Source organism: Ictalurus furcatus, chromosome 21, assembly GCF_023375685.1.
Source record: "Ictalurus furcatus strain D&B chromosome 21, Billie_1.0, whole genome shotgun sequence".
Classification (NCBI taxonomy): Eukaryota; Metazoa; Chordata; class Actinopteri; order Siluriformes; family Ictaluridae; genus Ictalurus; species Ictalurus furcatus.
This window is the reverse complement of record NC_071275.1, coordinates 3864015-3887942: the sequence shown is the minus strand read 5'-3', so window position 1 is coordinate 3887942 and position 23928 is coordinate 3864015. Positions and strand designations below refer to the sequence as shown.

General features: G+C 38.6%; 2 protein-coding genes across 5 annotated transcripts; one reads left to right on the top strand and one right to left on the bottom strand.

Annotated features, from left to right (window-relative positions):
- Positions 1–1777: 1777 nt before the first annotated feature.
- Positions 1778–6129, top strand: mkrn2os.2 (MKRN2 opposite strand, tandem duplicate 2). The gene is made up of 4 exons (XM_053653462.1): positions 1778–2332; positions 2421–2470; positions 4778–4946; positions 5106–6129. Exons 1-4 carry the CDS (start codon positions 2130–2132, stop codon positions 5362–5364), a joined length of 681 nt encoding a protein of 226 aa, XP_053509437.1. The 5' UTR covers positions 1778–2129; the 3' UTR covers positions 5365–6129.
- A 2189-nt stretch (positions 6130–8318) lies between these two features.
- tsen2 (TSEN2 tRNA splicing endonuclease subunit) lies at positions 8319–23658 on the bottom strand. 4 transcript variants are annotated; one of them, XM_053653321.1, is made up of 11 exons: positions 23236–23652; positions 18993–19059; positions 18797–18836; positions 16968–17514; positions 13343–13417; positions 11473–11523; positions 10064–10202; positions 9599–9635; positions 8874–8985; positions 8693–8782; positions 8319–8596 (listed from the first exon to the last, which is right to left on the bottom strand). In XM_053653321.1, the coding sequence occupies exons 1-11, from the start codon at positions 23419–23421 to the stop codon at positions 8537–8539; spliced, it is 1404 nt and encodes a 467-aa protein (XP_053509296.1). In that variant the 5' UTR covers positions 23422–23652; the 3' UTR covers positions 8319–8536. The 4 variants fall into 4 exon arrangements, 3 of the variants coding, with proteins under 3 accessions (XP_053509296.1, XP_053509295.1, XP_053509297.1); XM_053653320.1 differs by having other exon boundaries at positions 8693–8985; positions 23236–23654; XR_008388894.1 differs by lacking the exon at positions 8319–8596 and having other exon boundaries at positions 8748–8782; positions 8874–9047; positions 23236–23658.
- Positions 23659–23928: the final 270 nt, after the last annotated feature.

Sequence of the window (23928 nt, the reverse complement as noted above, 5' to 3'; positions counted from 1 at the left end):
AAAATCAGACCTGCATTTGTTATGTCTCCCACACTGGTACTATTTTATTTATAAATCAATATGTAGCTTGTTACATAATTATTTGTCATCGATAAACTCTGTTTAAAAAAACCCCAAAAAACCCATTACAATCTTGGCTCAAAGGACGTTATTCAACATCTTGTTCCCCTTGGTAAGTCTGAGCCGGGGAACAAGGTTTAAATTTTAATGTCTCAACAATGTGGACCAACTTACTCACGGTGCTCCCTTCACTGATTGAATTTATGGGGCTTACTTTGAGTATAAAGTAAGTATAGCCATGTTGGAAGTTGCTTCTGCAATATTTGATTGTATATTACCATGTATTTTTTTTCCCTATCTGTTGTTTATTTATTTATTTTATTTTTTGTAATTAACACTTTTATTGATTCACAAGTTAACACAAATAGACAAACAACATATATAATGAATCAAACTATTTCAACATAAATCCTCACTATAACCCCTCCCCCTACCAACCTCCCACCCCACCCTGGTCCCCCCACGAACACCCCTGTGGTCAATAGAATATAAACTCACATATCCAAAAAAGTAAAAATAAAAAAAATAAATAAAAATACACACAATTAAAAAAAATAAAATAAAATAAATACAATAATCAAGTATAATCATAGACTAAACCCTAAATTATACTCTCCACTGCCCTTCCTCGAGAGTCCCCCAAAAACGCCAAATAACTGCTCCATTTCTTCCTGAAGGAATTCCCAACTCCAATCCTTCTGCTCGACCCCTCCTTAAAGGCAGCCACCCTCCCCATCTCCATACACCACTCTGGAAACGAGGGCGCTCCATCTGATTTCCATCCCCTTAAAATAACCTGTCTACCAATCATCACACTGGTCAAAACCCAATCTTTTTTGTACCTATCCTCCAATTTTGTGACCTCCCCATCTCCCAAAATACAGAGTCTAGGGCAGAACGAGATCTGAGTGTTCAACACCTCACATACAAAGCTCTGCACCTTCCACCAAAATTCTTATTTATTTATTTTCTTAATGTGGGGAATTTTTCTTAACCTGTTAACTATTGTTGTGCTTTTGCAGCCGTCTTGGCCAGGCCACTCTCGTAAAAGCGATATTATCTCGATGAGTTTTTATCCTGGTTAAATAAAGGTTGCACACGAACAAACAGAATTTGCACTGAACTCCACTTCCCACAATGCACCTACAACCATGGACACCTTGAACTACAACATCCACGCACCACGTTCGTTATCGTTCATCATTTTCATATCATTCATCTCGCCTTGACCTTTGATACCATGTCTGCTTCCTGACAAAAATGCAGAGGTATGAACAAGTATTCATGTTAGATTTATGGATTCAAGGCTTCCTGTTAGATTTTAAACTGAAAATAACAATAACAATTGATTTTCTTGATTAAACAATAAAGATAAACATTCCAAACGGTTCTTTACGTCTTTCTCTTGAAAATGTCTTTACACTGAAATAATCATTCTAACATCATCTAAAGACTAGATTTTGGATTCTTTAAATATCTAAATTGTATGCATATTTCATGCTTAACATTTCAACAGAAACAACCATTAGACACCAAATATTCAACACCAAACACTTTCCTTCCTTCCTTGTGTTCGTTCTTTTAGAAATGCACGTTTCTTTAGAACTCCTTCCTTCCACCCATCCATCGTTTTCGTTCTTTTCTTTGATTTTTGCGCCTTCTTTTACAGATGGGTTTCTTTAGAAACGCTTTCTTTAGAAACACACCTTTTGTTTCTTGCTTGTTTAAAATGTATGTAAACAGAGATCTGGTTTTCCATTCGAATTCAGAACTCATACTCTGTAGATGGGACAGAAAAGTATTGGGATAAAAGCAGTAAGTGTATGAGGTTCTGCTTCTGCAGGAAATTGAGGATTAAATGCCCATTACACGTTGCTGTGCAGACAGCACTGCTCCACAGGTGTAGGGTTGGATGCAACCTGATAGGCGTGTTACAAATGATCAGGAGACGTCAGACTGCTGAAACACACCTGTTGGCCTCGATTTCTACAGCGGTCAGGCTGCCAGAATGAATCGGAAGGTGCTGGAGAGCAGAGCGAGCAGTTAGACACTCCCAATGCTCGTCTTCAATGGATAAGTGCGTGATCAAATTCAGTCACTGTGACAAAGATATTTTTTGTTTCTTCGTGCCAGAGGAATGCCCCGAGTGTGGCACGAGCTTCAGTGGGAGAAGGCTGGAGGAGGCGCCCATCAGCATCCCCAACCCCTTCACCAACGGCCACAAAACCCCCTGCGCTTTCCTCATCGCTCCGGCACAGGAAAACACGCTCAGGTATAGGACTCAGCTTAATTCACAAAAGTTTCCAAAAGAAATTCTGCTCATTTATGAAAAAAATGTCTAATGTGAAATTGTTTTGCAGAGAATATGATGGTGGATCAGATCTGCATACTGGAATTACTGACACCAATGGTGAGTCATGATCCGCTATAACATCTAAACCAAACATGAAATACAGAGCTTTAATTAAAATGAACAAACAACAACAAAGAAAGTTACACCAATTAACTAAAGGTTCAGTTATAATTACAAGATGAAAAGTTGAAAAACCTTGGATTCTACGTCTTAATTCTACAACCTGTTCATGCATAAATTATTTTAAAAGATATACAGATTCTTCAGATGTATATATTCAGAATTTACTTCTTTATCCGTCTTTAAATTAATTTAAACCCCAAACAAACCAATTTTAATATGTTTAATATGTTTGTTTTGGGGGGGGGGGATTTTGAGTCGAAGGTTTATGCGTATATACCACAGACATGCTGCACTGATAATGGCAAATAGTCTAGCGACTAACAGAAATCAGGCAATCGATTACAGTAATGGTCTTGAATGACCTGGAGGTGATTTACATCTTATACTTAATTTGACTGACCATAATTGTAGCTACTTTGCATGAAAGGGTTCGTATCTAATATCTTCCACCTGCAACTGTGGAAACGGTATACTGTTAAAATGATTTAAAGTACACTATTGCACCATAATAACCTTTTAGGGTAAAGCTTTAAAGGTCCACTACATACATATTTCTAGGTAACAGATACAAAAGTTGTACGCGTGAGGGTACGACCCCAGTGACGAGCAACGGTACAGTTTAGTACCCTTTCTTCCGAGAGTGTGCGGTAGCTTTGTGTAATGTGGGACAGATTAAGAACGTCGTTGTCTCGATAAACAAGTAAGAATTTGTATTTCTATGATGTTTTGAAATAATTGTTTAAAATAAATGTTTTAAAATGAACATTATAATGTATTTCTGAGGAGATGAATAACCAAAAACAAACAAACAAACAAATCTAAATGTGCTCCATATTATATTTACTTTTTCAGGTAACTAAAGGTATATCCATCCATCCATCCATCTATCTATCTATCTATCTATCTATAAAACGTGTGTGTACATATATATATATATATATATATATATGTATATATGTATAATATTTCCTGTTGTGTAATAAGCAGGACATTTAACAACATATTATGTGCATTAATCTACCTAATACAACCCTATTACCATCTAGATATGGGAAATACCTTCGAAGCATGAAAGTATATTTCATGTTAGTGTATTTTTTTTTGAATATTCAAAATCTGGAAGACATATTAAATATATGGCTTTAAGTAGAAAGACGAGGGATGAAATAGAAAATAGGGTTAAAGTAGAAGAGGAGGGCTTTAAGTAGAAAGGAGTCGAGTGAGAGGAGCGATGTTAGTTTAGGTACAAATGAAATATACCCCGTCACCCCTCCTTAATTCTTCGCTGTTGTTAAATAGAAGTGTAGAGCCTCCAGTTTATCACCTTACGATCCGCACGACTCGGTCGTCACACACCTGCCGAGTTGTAAGCATCTTAAACAGGCTTGTTAGACTTGTGTTTTCTGACTTATCTATAAAAAAAATAGACAATCGAACATTATAGATCTAAAAATGTTAGAAGCCACGATGACTTTCTCAGAATAGTTCGATGCCACTCTGCCCAGGACCAAGCTGTACAGTGGAATTCTATAACGATGTGTGTAATAATATTAGTTCTAATTTAATATATATATGTAAGGGAACTAAACCACAATAGGGCATGCTGTTATAGGAAAATAATCAATGCTATAGTGTTGCAATGCAGCCTGTTGTACCACCCAAAGTTCATTACTCTCCAATAACAGCACGTCCCAAACATTTCATTTAAGTTGTAGCAAGTTGTATTTAGTTGTATTTTTTTTAAATAACTGTTCAATAAACGTCTCCTTACAGAAAGCTTCATCATATCAAAGGTTATACATGCTTTGTTAAATAACAACACATTTCCATTTATTATTAGACTGTTAGAGATTCTGTACAGTATACTCTCCGTCATACAAGTCTCTGTGAATGAGCTGCTACTATAGAAACCATAACTGCCAGAGCTGATGTTATAGAAAAGATATCAACACGTCCCGACCAATCAGAATCAAGAATTCAAAAGCGCTGTGGTATAAACTGTTTTAATACAGACTGATTTTGTGATTTATTTCATGCTGTGTGAGGAGAGTGCGTAATGATTTTCGACCAAGCTGGTGGCTATAGGCTGTCCTTACTTGCTAGCTACCTCATATCTGTAGTGCAAAACAAATGAAGCAACCTTGAGAGAGTGAGAATGTTTTTGCTGATCGATTACCTTTTCAGTTTTGCCTCAACTATTCCGTTAAACTGAGAACGTTCTTTCTCTTTATTGTTGTGAAGGTGTTGTGTATAACTACACTAAGTGTGGCGTGCGGAGAGACCGTGAGGGCTGGGAACACTGCATCAGCATCATGTTAGTCCAGCCTGACATGTACAATCTCATCAATCAGTGGGATCAGTACCTGGAGAAATTCTCCTCAGCCCAGATGTGGGATCCACTCTGGCAAAGGCAGATATTTTATTTATTTGGATATACTTTTGAAATAAATTAGGAGGATTCTTACAGTCTGAACTTCATTTGCTGATAAGTGTATCAAAATACTGTAGATATTTGTCTTACTTCTGTCTCTCTGCTCTGGTTTATTGACGCTCCCCCCCCCCGTTTCAGCTTCAATGAGGAGAACCACAACTGCTACAGCTACACGCTGATGTTTATAAACTGTGTGCTGGCCATGCAATCCAAGCGAACGCTCAGCAAAGACGAGTTCACGCAGACTTTCATTCTTCCACGCGTCAAAAGGGCTTCCAAGTACACCATGCTGTGTCAGGAGATATCCCTGAACCACTTCTACATTGTGGACAGTCCAAAGAGAGACTCACAGGAAGGACAGAATGATGAAGATAAAGATGGGAAGAGCAAGACTTAATTTGAATTTTGAATGAAATAAACACTTATGCAGCTTCATGCCAGTCAAAACTATGACTTGGTGGAATATTGATATTGAATCTGACCCAAATCTTTCAATATCCTACTACTACTAATCTATAATATAGTAATATAAGTATGTTCAAAGATTCATATCAGAAACCTATGTATCTACTTGTCTGAAATGAGTCATGTGTACGCGAGAACACATTAATTCTACTTCTATAAGGTACCATAACACAAAATCAAGCAAACTCCACAATAATCCGAGGAGCTTGCAGTTTCTCAAAATGACTGCAGATTTTCGCCAAGATGCGTCGTGTGACGTCATCACAATGCACGTTCAGCCAAAAGGTCTCATTTACCAACAAACCTCACTGCGAAAGACTGCAAATCAATTTTGTGCAATTGCAATTTCGCCAGCACCAAAAATGTGCAAATTTCATCACGATTTTTTTTTAAAAATCCGCAGCAAAATCGAGTATTTCTGGCCGCAACGATCACAGATAAAATCCTGCGACATCCTGTATGGATTAATATTGGCTTGACTATTCGACACTACAACGCTAACCAATCCCACTAGCAAGCAAGAGAATCTGCTACCACTGGCGTTTATGGATGTGGCGTGTCCACAAAGAAATAAAAACCATTCGAGTGTATAATTGATGCATATTACATGTGAATTCTAATATTGTAATAAAACATGACAAAACCCATGAATGGAAGATTTCTTGCATTTTTATGTCACAAACACAATGAATGGGATGCGAATGCAGCCAAGGGCTGAAGTTGTGAGACTAGAGAAATGACGTCAGTCATCTGCAAAGCCAGTCATTGGGATTTGTGGCTTTACTGCTTCGTAATTAATAAGACTTACTATTGTTGGAATCAGGGCTTCGTGTCGTCCACTTGAATGAAACTAAATGGTCACTTTTTTTTTTCTTCTTACTAATGTGTATGCCAAAACTGTTGTAAATCTTCCTGGATCAGTTTCACCACATGTAAGATGACTGAAGACTCAGGACACCAAGAGCCAGGGAATAATGAAAGAAATGGTTTATCGCATGCACGTGGACGTTCTATGGTCTTTTTCTTTCCGCAACTTATTTAACATTTGCCCTAGCTCCCTCTCAAAGCTGAGATTATCAGCAAAAGGCAAGGATAACTCTCAAACTGGCGTGGAAGACTCTCCAACACCCTTAGGATCTCGATTACTCGTTGCCATAATGTATAAAACAGCACAACTCATTCAGTAGCGAGAAACTTCGACTGAACGTGTATCAATCGAACTCTTATTTTAGCTAGCATCAAACTGACGACAGGGCGACTCACTCGCATGATTCACTCGTATGTTTGTCAGGAACATGATCACCGGCTCAGGTCAGACCAGATAGGTGATGATTACGTCCGTCATCTGGGTCGTCGGAGAACATCACCACCGGAACATCCCACCGGAGTCGCCAAAATTGTTATTAACCCAAAACGTTATTAAACACTTGTGCTTGCATCTTGAAATGCCACACATTGCTTACTTTTACTGCAGGTAGTGTGTTCACTAGGAAACTCTGAGATCCAGTGCGCTATTAAGACCTAGATGATATATTAAAACCAGAGATACACCGATGTATCGGCCAATAATTGCTATCGGTATAGTTTAAAAACATCCAATCATCAGGGCTGATTATATCCTGTCAATCAAAGGAGGGCGGGAAAACACATCGATTTTGTGCTGTGGAACGATGACAAAACTGCAGTTTGTAATCTCTGTACTGCTAAAATTTCACACCGGACGCTGCAGCAGTGAAGCGGGAGTTTCGGCATAGAGTCAAATGTTTTTTCTTTTGCCGCGCTGCATTAAAGCTACAATACACTGTTGAAAGATTTAAATAAGATGAGTTGACAAAAAAAACCTGTATATTATATATCACAGAAAAATATATTTGTAGAGTAGTATATTTCATATCCAGTTAATGCTAATATATAAAAAGTTGATATTATATATGACCAGTTTGATGTTCAGTGATGAAGTAGAAATGCTGGTGTTTGTGGTGAGTGAATGTGAAGCCTAGCAGGTTTTTTTTTTTTAGAATTTAGTCTTAATTATATTATATTAATATGAATGAATAACATTCACCAAGTTAAGAAATCTTACTTTAATCTTCAGAATTGAGTTCATGTGTTCATGTTAATTAGAGTGATGTGTTAATGTTTATGAGATCAGTTACTGTCAAACAACGTGTTGAAATGGAGAGAATAAAGTTTTATTTGCATTTCTTTCAGAATTGTGAAATTAATTATTATTCATTTAAAAGAAGGTATAAAAGGCAGAACTATCTGTATCGGTTGAGAAATTTAGTATCGGTGCATTTGTAATTAAAACTGACAAAAAATGAACTATGGAATGTCGGACACGATTTGTGCTCAGTAACTGCAGCTTTATGTAATGTACGGGGCGAAGCCACCGGTGCTGCGGTTTTAAATTTAGCAGAAAAATGCACTCAACACCTCTACACCACTGACCCAAATTAGGAGCAAAAAATGTAAAGGACATTTACCTTTCTATTGTCTGCATATTAAGATATTCCTGCCTGGGGAGGGGGGTTGGGTCCAACTCCGGCTGGGACAGGCACGCCTTTAAGATTTATTTGTTGGAACGTCAGAGGTAATCCTGTCAAGAGATCTAAGGTTTTTATGAATTATTTATTTATTTATTTTAAAATTTATTTATTATTATTATTTTTTTTAGGAATGGCATCCCTTTATTGTATACTTTATGGAGTTACAGAAACTTCCCACTTAAATTTTTGTGCCTGTTCTTGGGTTTTATAATATTTATATAACCAGCGACAGTTATTGAGTAGCCATGATAAGCAGGGGGTGGGGGGGGGGGGGTTTGTTTGTTTATTTATTTATTTATTTCTTCTTCTCAATGAAATATTTGGGAAAGGGAAGGGAGGAGAGAAGAGAAAAAGTAATTGAATCACATGAAAATGAATCACATGAATATGAATCACATGTAAATGAATCATATGAAAATGAATAAATAAATTAAATTAAGATATTCCTGCCTGTTGCATTATGCAAAGAAAAACATACACACAAGAAATCTGCATTACAGAAAGTGCAAAGAATTTTTTATTAGAACTTAACGGTACTCAAGAGCTGAATCATTTCTAGATATCCTCCTGTTCTGTTCGCTCTTTTGATGATACCCATCTGCTCACAATAATCTCCTGAAATAAAAAGCCCACACACACACACACAGTCAAATACAGCTAAAAATAACATATTTGTAATTAAACCCAAATCTAGGCAAATGAACTCGGCACCTGAACTTTGAACTTTTTCAGGCACTCTGGTGAGGAGAAGTCCTCCTCGGTCACATCTGATGGCACGACGACGTAGGAAAACATCAGCTCCTGCACGTGGAACATGAACACAACGATGTGCAAACCTAACATACTGATGAATAACTGTAGGGACATGACAAAGGTGAAGAGAAGGGTTTACTTTAGAGACGTTAGCAGTGGTTCGGCTGAGAGCAGCTAAAGATCTCCAGGTAAGTGGCCTCAGAGGAGCACCTTGGAGTGACTCATCTACTCTCTCCACCACCACGGAGTAGCTACGCACCAAGAGCAGGAGGAAATGTACAACCATATCCTCAAAGAACAGTCAAATACGGACCTAAACATATTTAATATGTAAAGAAAAGAACTCATAAAAAGCATTAATGAGGTGTTGGGCCACTGAAAATGGATGGATGGACATTTTGATAAAAACACAAAATGAATCAACTGCATGAAAATCAGAGATTTTTTTCCTTACTAAAAGGAACATCAAATAGGAAATGATATCAGTATCACGCTGACCAACACTTACTAGCTGAAGATGTTAAAAATAAAGGTTAAAGTCTTGTCCAAGGGTGGGTTTTAAATTTAATTTGAAAAAGTATTTATAGACCGTTAACGATCATGCAATTCCAAGTGTGTGTTAGAAAAACTAATTAGCAAGATCGCCATGCTAGTTCTTCTGGCTTTTATTTGTGCATTTTCCCACCCCCATAGCATCATTTTAACATTTATAGTTTCCGGAGAGGGGCTGGGGTTGGTTAAGGGGGAAAACTAAGGCTTGTTGAAGTTATTCTACTATTACTATTATTCTTAGGGGTCCAAGTGACTATGTTTGGCCTAAGATTATTATTTTTTAAACAGCATATTAACTAAACCAATACCAACCTTGCATGGTAAAACGGCGGTCCTTTGCGATACAGCGCTGCAGACGGAAAGAAAAAAAAAAAAAAACAACCTGTTAAGGAGAATCTCAGAACTAGAGGACATGCAACTCTATACTGCTCCAAACATGAGACTCGTGTGTCAGAAACGGTGCCATGAATTCAGTCTCATGCTCCAAATTCGGTGCCAAGAGTCACTTTCCTGGCCTTGACATTAACACAGCAGACCGAAAGGTAAGGAGATGAAGGAAAGCAATGCTTAGTCCAGCTGAATAATTCACCTGTCAACTAGTTCCACTTACACCAGCTGGATATTCTTACTCTTTGCGAACAGATAAATTGGGACACGTCGGAAATGAGGAATAGTTCTTCCCATGATAACAAGACTGGTGTAGTGTATGCTGATCCTGGAGCACATTTACATTTAGCAATTTAAGCTTCCGTAGGTGGTGTGGTTGAGCTTCCTTACTTAAATCAGTGCCGTATTTAATGCCTGACTTGGGCACCCATCCTTTACTGCGGAAGTAGTGATAGGCTGCGTACGCGATCTCGAAGTTGGGCTGCGCTGAACGAAACATCCTCCAAACTTGAAGGATCGACAAGGCTTCCTGAAAAACAAACACACACCACAAGACTACAATGTGTGTTTTGTGCATTGCAGCCAACATAAGCTTTGACTCATAATGCAAAGTAACATTTTTTGGCAGCAATCTAAACTAATCTTTCCTGTAGCTACTGTAACACGGAAAGTCCACTGAAAATCCACAGAAAGAGGCTAATGGAGAGTAACGATATCACGCTGGCATTAAGAGCAGATCTATAGCAAAGCCTTCAACTCAAGAAAGAACACAACACGGCAATACTAACAACAAACACCAGTAGATGTCTGGTGCATTCATGAAACAAAGAGATATTAGTGATACCTTATGGCTGTCAGAATTTGAATGCTTTTCATCTTCAGTAACACTTTATGCTAATTAGGGTGATGATGGATCTGTTTGGATCCCTGATACGGTGTGTGTGTGTGTGTGTGTGGTAGGAAAATTGGATGGGATGCCAGTCCATCGAGAGGGGTACCCTCTCAATAGCTGTGTGGAGGAAGCAGTTTTTCTATGTGGTTATCGGCTGGCGCAAGAAATGCATAAAAAGAAAAATACAATATATCAAGAGAACATTAACGATTCAACAATAACGTTTATGATAATCTGAAATATTTTCACATTCAATGTTTGTGTCATACAAATACAATATGGAACTAATGGCAACGTTCATTTGTTCTGTAGCAGTAGGGAATTAGAGGTCGATTCATTTTTAAATGAATATTTAAACACTAAATCTTGAATTAATTGCGAGTTGAATACAATCATTACAGGAGTTTGAATGGCCATTGAGATACACGTACAGTTCCCTCCACTAATATTGGCACCCTTGGTGAATATGAGCAAAGAAGGCTATGAAAAATTGTCTTTTATTGTTGAACCTTTTGATCTTTTGTTTAAAAAATTCCCAAAACTACTCTGCTCTCATGGATATCAAACAATTACATAAAGGTTTATATATATATATATATATATATATATATATAAAATCTCTTTGTTAAATATAGGTGTGAAACAATCATCAAAAGGTTAAACAATAAAAGACAATTTGTCACAACTTTCTTTGCTCATATTTACCAAGGGTGCCAATATTAGTGGAGGGCACTGTGTATATATTAGTTTTTCTAAACAGAATGTAGGAGTGTAAATTATACTTACTGAACAAAAAAAAAACAAAAAAAATGCTAAAATTTATCATCAAAAGATAACTAGTGTTGTCTTAACATCATTATGCAAAAACTTGCACATACTGTATCCTGGAATGAAGGAACACACTTACCCCATCACAGAAAACTGACAAGCATCCAAGCGCATAAACCAGGAAGAAAGCCTGCAATGCAACGATATAGAGCATAAGTGACGAATTAGAGAGGATATAAGCCAAAAAACACTTCAAACCTAATGTTCTTTCAGCGCTGGGATGTGTGGGTGGAAATGGGTTCACTTTAAGATCACACTGCATAAAGTTCAACATGATGGCCTTCGCTATCAATTAAAAATGAAAGCTAACATGCCCAGGGATTGTAAATTGCGACTCTTAAAACTGCATACATTCACCTCGACCCCCTCGGACTCTTTAACGATACTCTTGGGTAAACGTGGCTTGACAGAACTGGGTTTATCCGTCTTCATTGGCTGAAATATTAACGTCGGGCCATGTTTATCCTTCAGGGAGGCTTGTGTTAATATTAGCCTGTGAAGGGAATGGGCATGAAATGGCTACGTTCGAAGACTTTCACGGCTTCTTTAACTGTTTCTACTGGCTCAGAGAGTTGAATTTCCTCGATCAAATCCAGCTGTGAAAATATGACTTAACTCAAGTTTATAACGTCTCCACCTTGATAAGAAAACAAATCGGTGTATTAATAACGGAGTGCTGGAATAGCATGGTGCCGTTTGAGGTAATGAGCTGCAGCTGTGAATAATCTGTAAAGTTCAAACCACAGCAAAATGTCAATATTTTTAGTGCAAAGAAATTCAGGATTAACAAAAAAGAAATCCGTGCTGTATACAATTCCTTTATCTGAATTAGTCACATTTTCTAGAACTACACTTGTGCTGATTAGTGACCTATACTAATACTGTATGTTTACTACATTAGCATAATTATAATATTCCAATTTGTTTGTCTGTTACAATAAGCATGCTAGTCCAGGATTTACGCTAAGCTTGAACACCATTAGCATTTTATTGAACATATTAATGAAAATCTAGTTGTGTTGAACATTACATTTGAATATTTTTTTTCATATTTTACATACTTTCATATGGATTTTTCAGGCCTAACAAAATGGTCAACAATAAACAGGGTTTTTTTTTTTTTTTACAGCTTTCCTAAAGTGAAATTCAAGCATTTTTCCACTTCCATGATTTCAGCGTAAACACTAGAGTTTAAAAAATGGCAAGCGATACATTACTCAATGGTAATTAAAAACAATGCTAGCTATTAATCAGCGCTTTGCTAATAGTTTGCTATTTGCAGTATTTCAAAGCTCACAGTTGCTTCATGGTATATTTGTTAATGAAGATAAAGCACAGGATATGGTTTTCCAAATGTTTGGCCTTGGTAACATTCATTTTCCAGCCAGTTCAAGCTGCACAGGTTGAGTGAGCACATAATCCCTTGATACTGATTTAAGACACCCGTCACGTGCCAATATGTGTTTGAAGATTAAGAAGCATAAGTGCTAAATTACAACTGAGGAGTATAACTACTATAAACTCTCTTTACAGAGACTTATCTGATACTGCAGACTCAGTGAGCAGACACACATACAAAATATTATACACACAGGGATATAAGTAGCTGTGGAATCATGAAACTATGTTTCTATCAATTGGCAAGTATTAAAATTATGACAGAAAAATGCATATTAAATTGCAATAAATTAAAATAGCATATTAGTCTTTATAATTAGCTTGGAACAAAATGTATTTTGTTATGGAATTCTGAATTGAATTTTTTTGGTTAATCTTCTATATCAGAGGTTCTCAACCTTTTGTAACGGCATCCCTTGAAATTTGACACTGATTGGAGAGGTCACATGCTTTTACTAACCCATCCATAAAGTCTTTTCTTACTTGTGTAATACAGACCTTTCATCACTCTATACTAAACCAACAGCTTGTGCCTCGCAGAATTCCCTTACCTCTTCATAACTGAGCTGTAGGTACTCCATCATGTTAAATGGGTTGATTCTGCACACCAACTTGCCTCTTCTGCTCTGCAATGCAAAAAAGTTCAATAGAATAAAAATAAATATGATGTAAACAATCATTGCACGTATTAGAACTGTCATATTGGCTCAAGCTGAGGTTGAGTGTTTCTGAACTATAAGGTGCACTCACAGTATGAGCCACACCTCAGTTTTTGTGTGTTTTTATAATAATAATAATAAAAAAAAGATAAATGTGTTTTTGCTGTACAAGTCACATTAATGTATGAGGCACTTTTATACAGTGCCCTCCACTAATATTGGCACCCTTGGTAAATATGAGTCAAGAAGGCTGTGAAAATTTTTCTTTATTGTTTAACCTTTTGATCTTTTGTTAAAAAATTCACAAAAATACTCCGCTCTCATGGATATCAAACAAACCTCCCTTTGCCAAGATAACAGCTCTGAGTCTTCTCCTATAACGCCTGATGAGGTTGGAGAATACATGGCAAGGGATCTGAGACCGTTCCTCCATACAGAATCTCTCCAGATCCTTCACATTTTGAGGTCCACACTGGTGGACTCTCCTCTTCAGTTCACCCCACAGGTTTTCTATGGGTTTGAAGTCAGGGGACTGGGGTGGTCATGGCAGGACCTTGATTTTGTGGTCAGTAAACATTTTCTGTGTTGATTTTGATGTATGATTTGGATCACTGTCCTGTTGGAAGATCCAACCACGGCCCATTTTAATCTTTCTGGCAGAGGCAGTCAGGTTTTCATTTAATATCTGTTGATATTTGATAGAGTCCATGATGCCATGTATCCTAACAAAATGTCCAGGTCCTCTGGCAGAAAAACAGCCCCAAAACATTAAAGAGCCACCACCATATTTAACCGTGGGCATGAGATACTTTTGCATATGGCTAACTCTGTGTGTGCGCCAAAACCACCTCTGGTGTTTATTACCAAAAAGCTCTATTTTGGTTTCATCTGACCATAGAACCCGATCCCATTTGAAGTTCCAGTAGTGTCTGGCAAACTGAAGACGCTCGAGTTTGTTTTTGGATGTGAGTAGAGGCTTTTTCCTTCAAACCCTTCCAAACATGAAGGTGACTTCCAAAGGCTTCCAAAGGTGACTTCGGATTGTAGTTTTGGAGACTTTCTGACCCCAAGACACAACTAACTTCTGCAGTTCTCCAGCTGTGATCCTTGGAGATTTTTTGGCCACTCGAACCGTCCTCTTCACAGTGCGTTGAGACGATATAGACACACGTCCAATTCCAGGTTGATTCACAACATTTCCATTTGACTAGAACTTCTTAATTATTGCCCTGATGGTGGAAATGGACATTTTCAATGTGTTACCTCATATTTATAAGTCATGGTTGAACAATTTCCTGTTCCTAGTCACCCAGGTGTACTAATAAAATGTAAAACATCAATAGGAATATATTTCAAATATATTTTTCCTCATATGAATTCCTAGGGGTGCAAATAATTGTTGCACACCTATATTTAACAGAGTTTTTTTTGGGGATAAACTTGTGTTGTGTTTGCAATTATTTGATATCCATGAGCGCAGAGTATTTTTGTGAATTTTTTTAACAAAAGATCAAAAGGTTAAAAAATAAAGACAATTTGTCACAACCTTCTTTGCTCATATTTACCAAGGGTGCCAATATTACTGGAGGGCACTGTATATAGGACCGCTACAGCAAATCCTAATTAGACTTGGTTATATGATCATCTTGCTATATGTGACACAAATATGAAATGCAGGGCGGGGGGAACCTGATCTACTTGCTCTTGCAGTCCAACGTGAAATAAGGCATTGCAGACATCACCCTAAGAAACTGTCAGTGTGAACAGGGCTGAACTGAGATTATGAATCAGTTCCAGTGATACATTATATGGATTTTTGACATATGACATTCGAAAACTAGGTGTGGGAGCACTCCTTCAACCTACGGAAGACGGAAAATAATGATAGTGCTAATGGGAAACTGTTTACGCTTGAGACAAAATGACTCAAACCGTTGATAAAACCTGTGGAAGAAGGGCACAACACGTTCTGACAATGTTTCCACGGACACAACTAGACACACTTCCCTGCCTCAACCAAGAAGTGTTCTCCTGAAGGATGATTCAGACAGAGCACCGCAGATACACACGGCATGCTGATAGAATGCTGGAACGCTCCATGCTGGCATTTCGGTGCACCTCTGAACGCTATGCTTACGCATAAGAATCATTAAGAAGCAAGAATTAAGAATCAAATACACATCAGTGTGGAAATCTACATTATACTGCCAAAAGTATGTGAACACCTGAGTATTTAGCATCCTATTCCAAAACCATGGGCTTTAATACGGAATTGTTCCCCCTTTGCTGCTATAATCTTCTGGGAAGGCTTTCCATGATATGTTGGACCATGGCTATGAGGATTTCTGTTCATTCAGCCACAAGAACACAAGAGGTTGGGCACCAATGTCCGGCAAGAAGGCCTGGCATGAAGTTGGCATTCCGATTCATCCCAAAGGTGTTCAGTGGGGTTGAGGTCAGGGCTCACTAGAGTTCTTCTACACCAAACTTGGCAAACCATTTCTTCACGGACTTCACATTGCGCACGGGAGCATAGTCATGCTGGAACATGTTCGAGCTCCTTAGTTGGAGTGAAAGGAAATCTTAATGCTACAGCGTACAAAAACATTCTAGACAATTGTATGCTTCAAGCTTTGTGGTAACAGTTTGGGGAAGACCTACATATGGGCGTTATGGGCAGGTATCCACATACTTCTGGCCATATAGTGTACATCAGTCAGTGGTGCCACCCGAACGCTGATTGTTTGAGGCAGGGAGGTGTGTCCGAGTGCCAGGAAACGTTATGGCAAGACACTTGGGTGCTTCTCATTTCTTAAACTCTTTGCTTCTTAGCTTAGGATGCAAGAAAAGGAAACAAAGACAGGCGGAATCGAGAGCAAGCCTATTTACCAAGCGAGACTGAACTTGATCATGACTTTAAAGCCAAACCCAAAATTGAACTGCTGCTTGGAGGAGAGTGTCATCCACCCTTTTACACAGACGTGAGCTCAGAGACGCACACGATTGGATAGCGTCCTGCTGACCGATGGGGAGAGAGTATGCCGTCACTTTCATCCAGCCATACGTGCCTCCGCCACAGTCACGCGTGGCCAGGGGAGCGAAATTGGCCATGCTCTCTGCATGGAAGAGTGGAAGAACTGGCGCATTCTTAAAGATGGTAAAAGAAGGTAGGACCAAATAATCAAGAAGATATCAATTCAAGTTTTGAAAAGCACCCATTGTGACTGCTTTTCTTCAGGTTTTTAGCAACGGATCAAGCCGTCTTCCGTAGGCTAACGCTCCGAATAGGCTAAACTCATATTTTCAGAAAGCCTTTTTCCATCAATTTCACAAATTATTGATAGATTTTAACGGACAATGTTTATAGCGACTTTCACTATAGTGGAAGTGCAGTGTGTTAAATGTAGAAAGCCACAAAAGGGTTAGTAGGTTCTTCCAAAATTCTAGCAGTGCTCAGTGGCATGGTCACAGTCCTTTTGGCCAAACAAGCCAAGAAAATAAACAGGTATTTATTTACTCGTTTGATGTCCTCGTCATAAGGATCTCCATCTTCATCTTCTTCAGACTCCTCCACCAAAACATAACTACGAGCTACTGATAGATTACAGCCCCGCGTGTCCGACACTGACCCACCACTCATCATTTCACTTGCATCTACTCGACATCCACAGTGAACGATCCAGTCATCATGTCGTTTGCATTTGACCTTGGCGAGTGCGTTTGGATCGACTTGTTCGGGTTCTTCAGGATATATTTCAGCTAGAGGATCATAGCACGGGACCCCTTGTCTGCGAGGTCTCTTAGCCTCGGAGAATCCCGAGCCCTCTCCCTCCTCGCATTTTGCGGCTGCTACATCCTCCATCGACTGGTCCTGATCTGAAGATGGCGTCTGACACGCTCCCGACTCCTGATGTTCCTGAACGTCGACTTGTTCTTCACTGGGTTCTTTTTCCAGATCCAGCTCGACAGGATGAGTCAGCTCCTTCAGGACCTGATCGACAGCTTCTTCATCCAAACCCTGAGCCAGGAGAGCAGAGCGGGCCCATCTTACATGCTGCTCGTATCTGTGTAGCAGGAACAGAAGACATCTTGACTGGTTTAGTGCTTTAACGGAGTGATGACGCACTTCCTAAAAAACTGTTTATGCCTAAGGCTACGTTCATATTACCAGGCTTAAGTAACACAAATATGATTTTCTGCCTTAATGTGACACAGATGTTCATTTTTTCAGTTCTTATGATGTTATTAGATTGAAATTCACGTGCCGCCCCCCCCACAACACGCATGTGCATATCACTGTTGTCGTCATCATCTGAAACAACAATAGAGGACAGCGATAAATTCACTGCTATTCGGTGGAAGGATGGGGACACTGGTGATTCACTTGATATTTGCGGAACTGATTCAAGCAAAATTAGACCGAATCGAACTCAAAACGAATCAGTCTGGCCGATAAATTGTTGGGACAAGTGCGTTCTCATTAAAGACGGATCATGGGTCGCTTGTGCTTACAAAAGTGACGGATCTGATCTGAGCAAAAACGATCGGAACTGTGAAAAAGTCGTCTCACCCTTGCTTCAGTGGACGATCTCATCTGAATAGTAGAAATGTGTAGCTAAGAAGTGCTGCTGTAATCATAAAGACTATAAACACTCACACTGAAGATCCATTCAACACACTCAATGTACTGTCATCATATATACTGATACGAATCATCATCATCATCATCATCATCGCATACTAATCTTTTACTCATAAAACATCAGTTCAAGCTACACCTCATGCACCTTCCCAAATAAAGAAAAACAAAAAACAGGTACAAAATATGTACACTTGATGTGACGTGGAAAAGCAGAGTTTGGTCCTTTATCTCTGAAAGTGAGCAGCTTATCCAAGTCTAGGACTAAAGCCTCTGCTGTACATTTTTTGTGTGAGCATGGGCGTGTGAGATATATTACCATATCCATCCACAGCGCAAGTCTACAATGATTGCTGCACATATATTTGAACTGCTTTGTTATGGGTCTATTCAAGACAGGGATTGAACTATGCCTACTCAGATAAATAGATTTTTCCCTGAGCGAAAATGAAAGGAAACATGAGCAGAAACGTATTACATTTCGAACTCGAACTAACATCTCGTTTCGAATTCTAATTAGTAAACCAGTATATGAAGAAGGGGTCCCTGATCTCTTTCTACATCTTTGCATACTGTTTAACTTTATAACTCTGTGTATCTGCATGTACTGTCTCCATATGTGGCTGACTAATGATATGGTATAATAATATGTGGAATATTAAAACAAATACATTTACGCATTGAAAACGATGTTTAAAATGACCTACTTTGGCAAGGGGATGACTGGTAAACACGTGTCACCTACATCTAGATAAAAGAGGACAAAAAGAAAGGAAAAAAAAAAGAACATGTAAAACAGTTTAGCTTTTATTGCATTGTATTTTGACATTTGAGACTTTTTTTTTTCAGTGGCTCTGTGTGAACAGGAAGAAGCGTGCAAATAAGTTTCCTATTAATACCCACATTCCCACCGTTCAGAAATACTGTGCTGTGGTCTACTTTTGGACAGAACCCCTTTACCAAAATAACCCTGAAAAGACACAAACAAGAGCAAATGTTTTTGTGAAATGGTTAAAATGCACCTTGGCCAACTTATGGAGTTAAGTCAGGTTCACCAGAACCTGCTTTTGTTTTACCAACACCTATAAACGTGTGCTACGGTAGATCTGTTTTGGGGGTTTTTTTCCCCCCAATTATTTTAATACTGCAAAGTTCAGCATCATATTCACATAGACAACAATGTAAACAAAACAAATAAATCAAAACCAAGGGGAGGCTACAAGTACAGACTACCATAGTAGGGATGGGTTACAGTGAATGTTCACATCAAACATCCGAACGGGGAAAAAGCGTGACCTCTGTGACTTTAACTGTGGCATGGTTGCTGGTACCAGATGGGCTGGTTTGAGTGTTTCAGAAACTGCTGAGCTCCTGGGATTTTCTCACACACAACAGTCTCTCGAGTTTACACAGAATGGTGCGAAAAACAAAACACATTGAGAGAGGGGTCTGAGGAAAATAGCTAGCCTGGTTTGAGCAGCCAGGACCGAACTGAATGGTCGAAGATTAGAAAAAGAAAAAATCACCTTTTTCCAGTCTTCAACTGTCTAGTTTGGATGAGCCTGTGCCCATGATAGCTTCAGATTCGTGCTCTTGGCTGACAGGAGTGGAACCCGATGTGGTCTTCTGCTGTTGTAGCTCATCCGCCTCAAGTTTCGATGTGTTGTGTGTTCTGAGATGCTTTCCTGTGCACCACGGATGTAAACAGTGCTTTTTTGAGTTACTACCGACTTCCTGTCAGCTCAGATTCTCCTCTGATCTCTCTCATCAACAAGGTGTTTCAGCCTGCAGACCTTTTTTTTGTTTTTCACACCATTCTGTATAAACTCTAGAGATTAGTGTGTATGAAAATCCGAGGAGATCAGCAGTTTCTCACATACTCCACCAGAGCCCATCTGGTACCAACCACCATGCCACGGTTAAATCACAGAGATCACACCTTTTCTTCAATCTGATATCTGACCTGAACATTAACTGAAGCTCTTGACCTGTATCGGCATGATTTTATGCATCGCGTTGCTGCTACACATTGGCTGATTAAACAACTGCATAAATGAGTAGGTGTACCGTACAGGCGTTCCTATTAATGTGACCAGTGAGCGTAAGTTTCCTAACAAACTACCAGCAAAATAATTTAAAGGTTTATTTTAAAATAAAGCTTTAAATAATGAACGATGACATTTTTATTTAAATGTGTACAAAAATAAATAATAATAAATTCAAACTATATACATACATATACACACGCACACACATACACAAATAAATAAATTAATTAAATAAACCCCAAACACATAGTATTACAGAAATGCATGATTTACACAGACTATGTTTTAACAGCTTTTGTTGCATAAGGTGGTTCATTTTTGCATATAGCAAAATATATATATTCTTCAAAAAGTTTTAGACTATGCCAGTAAATTAATGACATTACAAATACAAAACACATTTCCCACTTCTCTCTCATAATTAGTAAACCCAAAGAATACCGTTTCTAAATTGTTATTAAATAACTAAACAGCTAAATCGTTCAAATTCACTGTGGATTGATCTCCACATAAAGCCCGATATCCTTTGCCAAAGTTGTCAAGTGTGATTGCAGTGACAAAATAAATGCAAGGGAGTCTGTGATAGAGAAGCTTATACGAAACTTCCTTGGCTTTGTTTATCAACAGGTACCTTACTGGGGAGAGTCCCAAAATGTTTTGTAACCAACTAATGTAAGCAGTTTGATCCAAGCTGTGATTATGTGGACTAGAGACAATGGTTTTAGAATACAGCATAAATCTTCCTCTTCTTCTTTTTTTTTTTAACCAGCATTTGACTGAAAACATGTTTTTGCCTACTGGTGTGTCAGCTTAAGGTGGCCCAGTAGTGCACAACACAACGAAATTTAAAACGCAAGCATAAGTTAACACCACAAAGGAATCAAGCCACAACACAACGGAAATGCTCCGGACCACTAGGGGGCAGCGTGGCATGGGACAGAACAGATGTTTCTGGTGTTATCCACCGCTGAAGAAATCATTATGGGTGAAATTTCCGGTGTCTAGTGGAAGTGACCGTAATAGCTGATGTCGGATGGAATGCGTTACGCAGTGCATTTGTTAAATTACTATTGTTTACTTTCTTTTTGTTTTCCTCGTTCGCATTTAATACATGTTGTAATATAACGGCGTGGATTGTGGAAATGTCATTGCAGAGTTCTGCCCGTATGTGCAGAACGAGTTCTTTTGTTTTAGGTATTAAAAGACATATTTAGTGTCTTTTGCTTAAGTGTTTATTCGCAGTATGTGTAAAGAAGTTTTTTTTTTTTTTTTACATTGTACTTGTATATTCTGTGCGGATACAATAAATGTACATATCAGTTGCGTGTGTATGTATGTATGTGTACCACATACTGATAACATTTACGCTCATTTTAAATGTCGGAAGCAACAGATTACAAGATGTAGCTAAACAGGTTATCCGAGGTCACGTCTTCACGTCGTCTTCTCATTCCTCAGTAAATGATGGCAGGGAGATGATCACATTACCCAGCCTGAGCTTTGGAAATGATTGTGCTCCTACATTATTTATTTACCTTAACGGCAAACGATTAATACCTTTAGCATAACTGCTATCTTGATAACAATCTGACTTGATTACAACAAGTAACCGGAAGTCGCGCCATAGTCTATGCAAGGAACAAATGTGCCACACAAGTCCTGAAAAGTGAAGCCAAAACGTTTAGATCGCCCCCAGGTGGCTGGATGCACAAAAGGTCATAAACCCCACCCTCTCATTTAATCTAATGGGACATGAGACAAATTAAACAATCAAATTACACTTCAAAACTTTTTTTTTCCCCAAAGATGGTTGTCCATCATTTTAGGTTGTTTTTATCACGCTGATGTAAGTTCATGTGTTTGTTTTTAAAATAACTTTGATTTTAGCTAGTTATTCAATGCTAGAAAAAAGGATGTGATGTCATGATTGACAGCTTCTCTGATCAAAGTAGTCACTGAGGCACCAACTAACTTTTTTCAGGATCTGCAGGAGGAGACTGGAGCTTTAACTTTAATTTTTACATCTCCTTTACTGTTTATTTCACACCGACATAATGAGTTGAAAAAGTTCAGGGGTGTGTGCTTGTGACTGATTCCACGGGAGTGTGGGCGGGACCTTGATACTGCGGCTCTACTTCACATTCACTACTGTGCAGACTCGGGCTCTAAGATGTCAGCACCATATTGGGACGTTGGCGGCTTCACTTTTCTACACTGGAAGAGTGTGAAGGTGCGTCGTCCATCTTTTTTTTTTATTGTCTACAGCAAGGAATCATTGGAAGCATACCTTGGTACATGATGTATTTAATGTATGTAATTGGTTTGAAGTCAACTAAATACTTTTACTGAATGTTTTGATATTGCGACTGATAATCTTAATGGGTCAGTTCCTGAAATAACATCAGAAACATCTGTTCTGTCCCATACTGACACTGCCCCCTAGTGGCCGGGAGCATTTCCGTTGTGGTGTTAACTTATATTTGTGTTTTAAATTTCGTTGTGTTGTGCACTAGTGCGCCACCATCACCTGGATCTCTGTGACAGCATGATCAAGGATGCTGAAGAAAGAAGCAAGAAAACAAGCAAGCAAATCCCTTATATAAACAATATCTTAACACCATATGGCAACAGAAAATCGTTTGGGATTGACTGAAAGTTTGCAATAATCACGAATTCTTCAAAGGTAAATAGATTTCCTTCCTTACTGACTAGTTTAATATAATACAAACCAGTTTAAAAGGACAGTTTGATGAGACAGAATAACGGGATCTAGTCGATATCAACGCCGGCCAATCAAAACACTGAGGTCAAAGGTTATATGTTAATGAATCTGAATGTCTACGAGCTGAATTTGCAGTAAATATAAGGTGCCGAATATCTAATACTGAATGTTCATAATGAAAAGTTTCAACAACATCAAACGGCCATTTTTAACAAGCGTCTGAAATTCAGATGTATCTGGTGTATCTGTTTGAAACTCCTAAGCAACGCACGTGTTTGTATTTACTGTGCACGTGGTCATCCGTCTTCAAAAAAAAAACCCCAGAGCTCTCAGATTCATTTATCTGGATGAATAAAGCTTATAAACCGAAGCTTACCTTTCCATAAAGAGCTTGAATATGTTCGCTTTCTCTCACTATAACATGCTGCTGTATGATTTCAGCTCTGTATGTTTGTATCTGCTGTTCTGATGGAGAGTCTTTGCTGAACGGAACAGGAAGTGGTGCTTCAAAAGATTCATAAACCTTTGGCCTCCGTTTTGGAGCGTGAAATATCGCTTCCATTAGTCAAGTTATCGCGCAAATGTCCAACACATAAATATAAAATACAACGGCTGTGGTAGGAAAATTGAGTATGCTGTTTTGACTGTGAGCACGGCGCGCTATTTCCCTCTCCCCGCCCAGGTAGCGTTATTTCCAGTGTTACGATTGGCTAGTTTCATTGTCCAATCAGCGAGCACCTTGTGGGTGTACTAGCCAATCATAGCTCAGCGTTAGGCACTCTCAAAGAAAGAAGGCGGTACGTGCAAGAATGTGGGCTTTCTTAGGAAGTGGCTTCAGGCAGGTATTAGCAAACTGCATTTGATAGCGAGAACACCGTTGAAATATTTCAAATAAAGCAGACGTCTTATATCGTCACTTTTATCACATTTCTTTCTCATGAAGTACAAATAAGTGCTAGAAATCACGTAGTCCTTTTCTTCTGTGTTGCAGTCAAAACAGTCCGGTGGCTGCAACGTTTTAGTGTTTAGTTCCGGTCCCTTTAATTTAATTTCTAACTGAAAGGATGGG

Excerpts from the sequence above, each read along its gene's own strand:
- mkrn2os.2 (XM_053653462.1), top strand. The coding sequence starts at position 2,130 with ATGGATAAGTGCGTGATCAAATTCAGTCACTGTGACAAAGATATTTTT. Across the intron at positions 2,333-2,420 it reads GCACAGGAAAACACGCTCAG|AGAATATGATGGTGGATCAG; the intron begins GTATAGGACTCA and ends ATTGTTTTGCAG. Across the intron at positions 2,471-4,777 it reads TGGAATTACTGACACCAATG|GTGTTGTGTATAACTACACT; the intron begins GTGAGTCATGAT and ends ATTGTTGTGAAG.
- tsen2 (XM_053653320.1), bottom strand. The coding sequence starts at position 23,421 with ATGGAAGCGATATTTCACGCTCCAAAACGGAGGCCAAAGGTTTATGAA. Across the intron at positions 19,060-23,235 it reads TTCAAGCTCTTTATGGAAAG|GGTTATTTTGGTAAAGGGGT; the intron begins GTAAGCTTCGGT and ends GTGTCTTTTCAG. Across the intron at positions 9,636-10,063 it reads TAAATACGGCACTGATTTAA|CGCTGTATCGCAAAGGACCG; the intron begins GTAAGGAAGCTC and ends TTCCGTCTGCAG.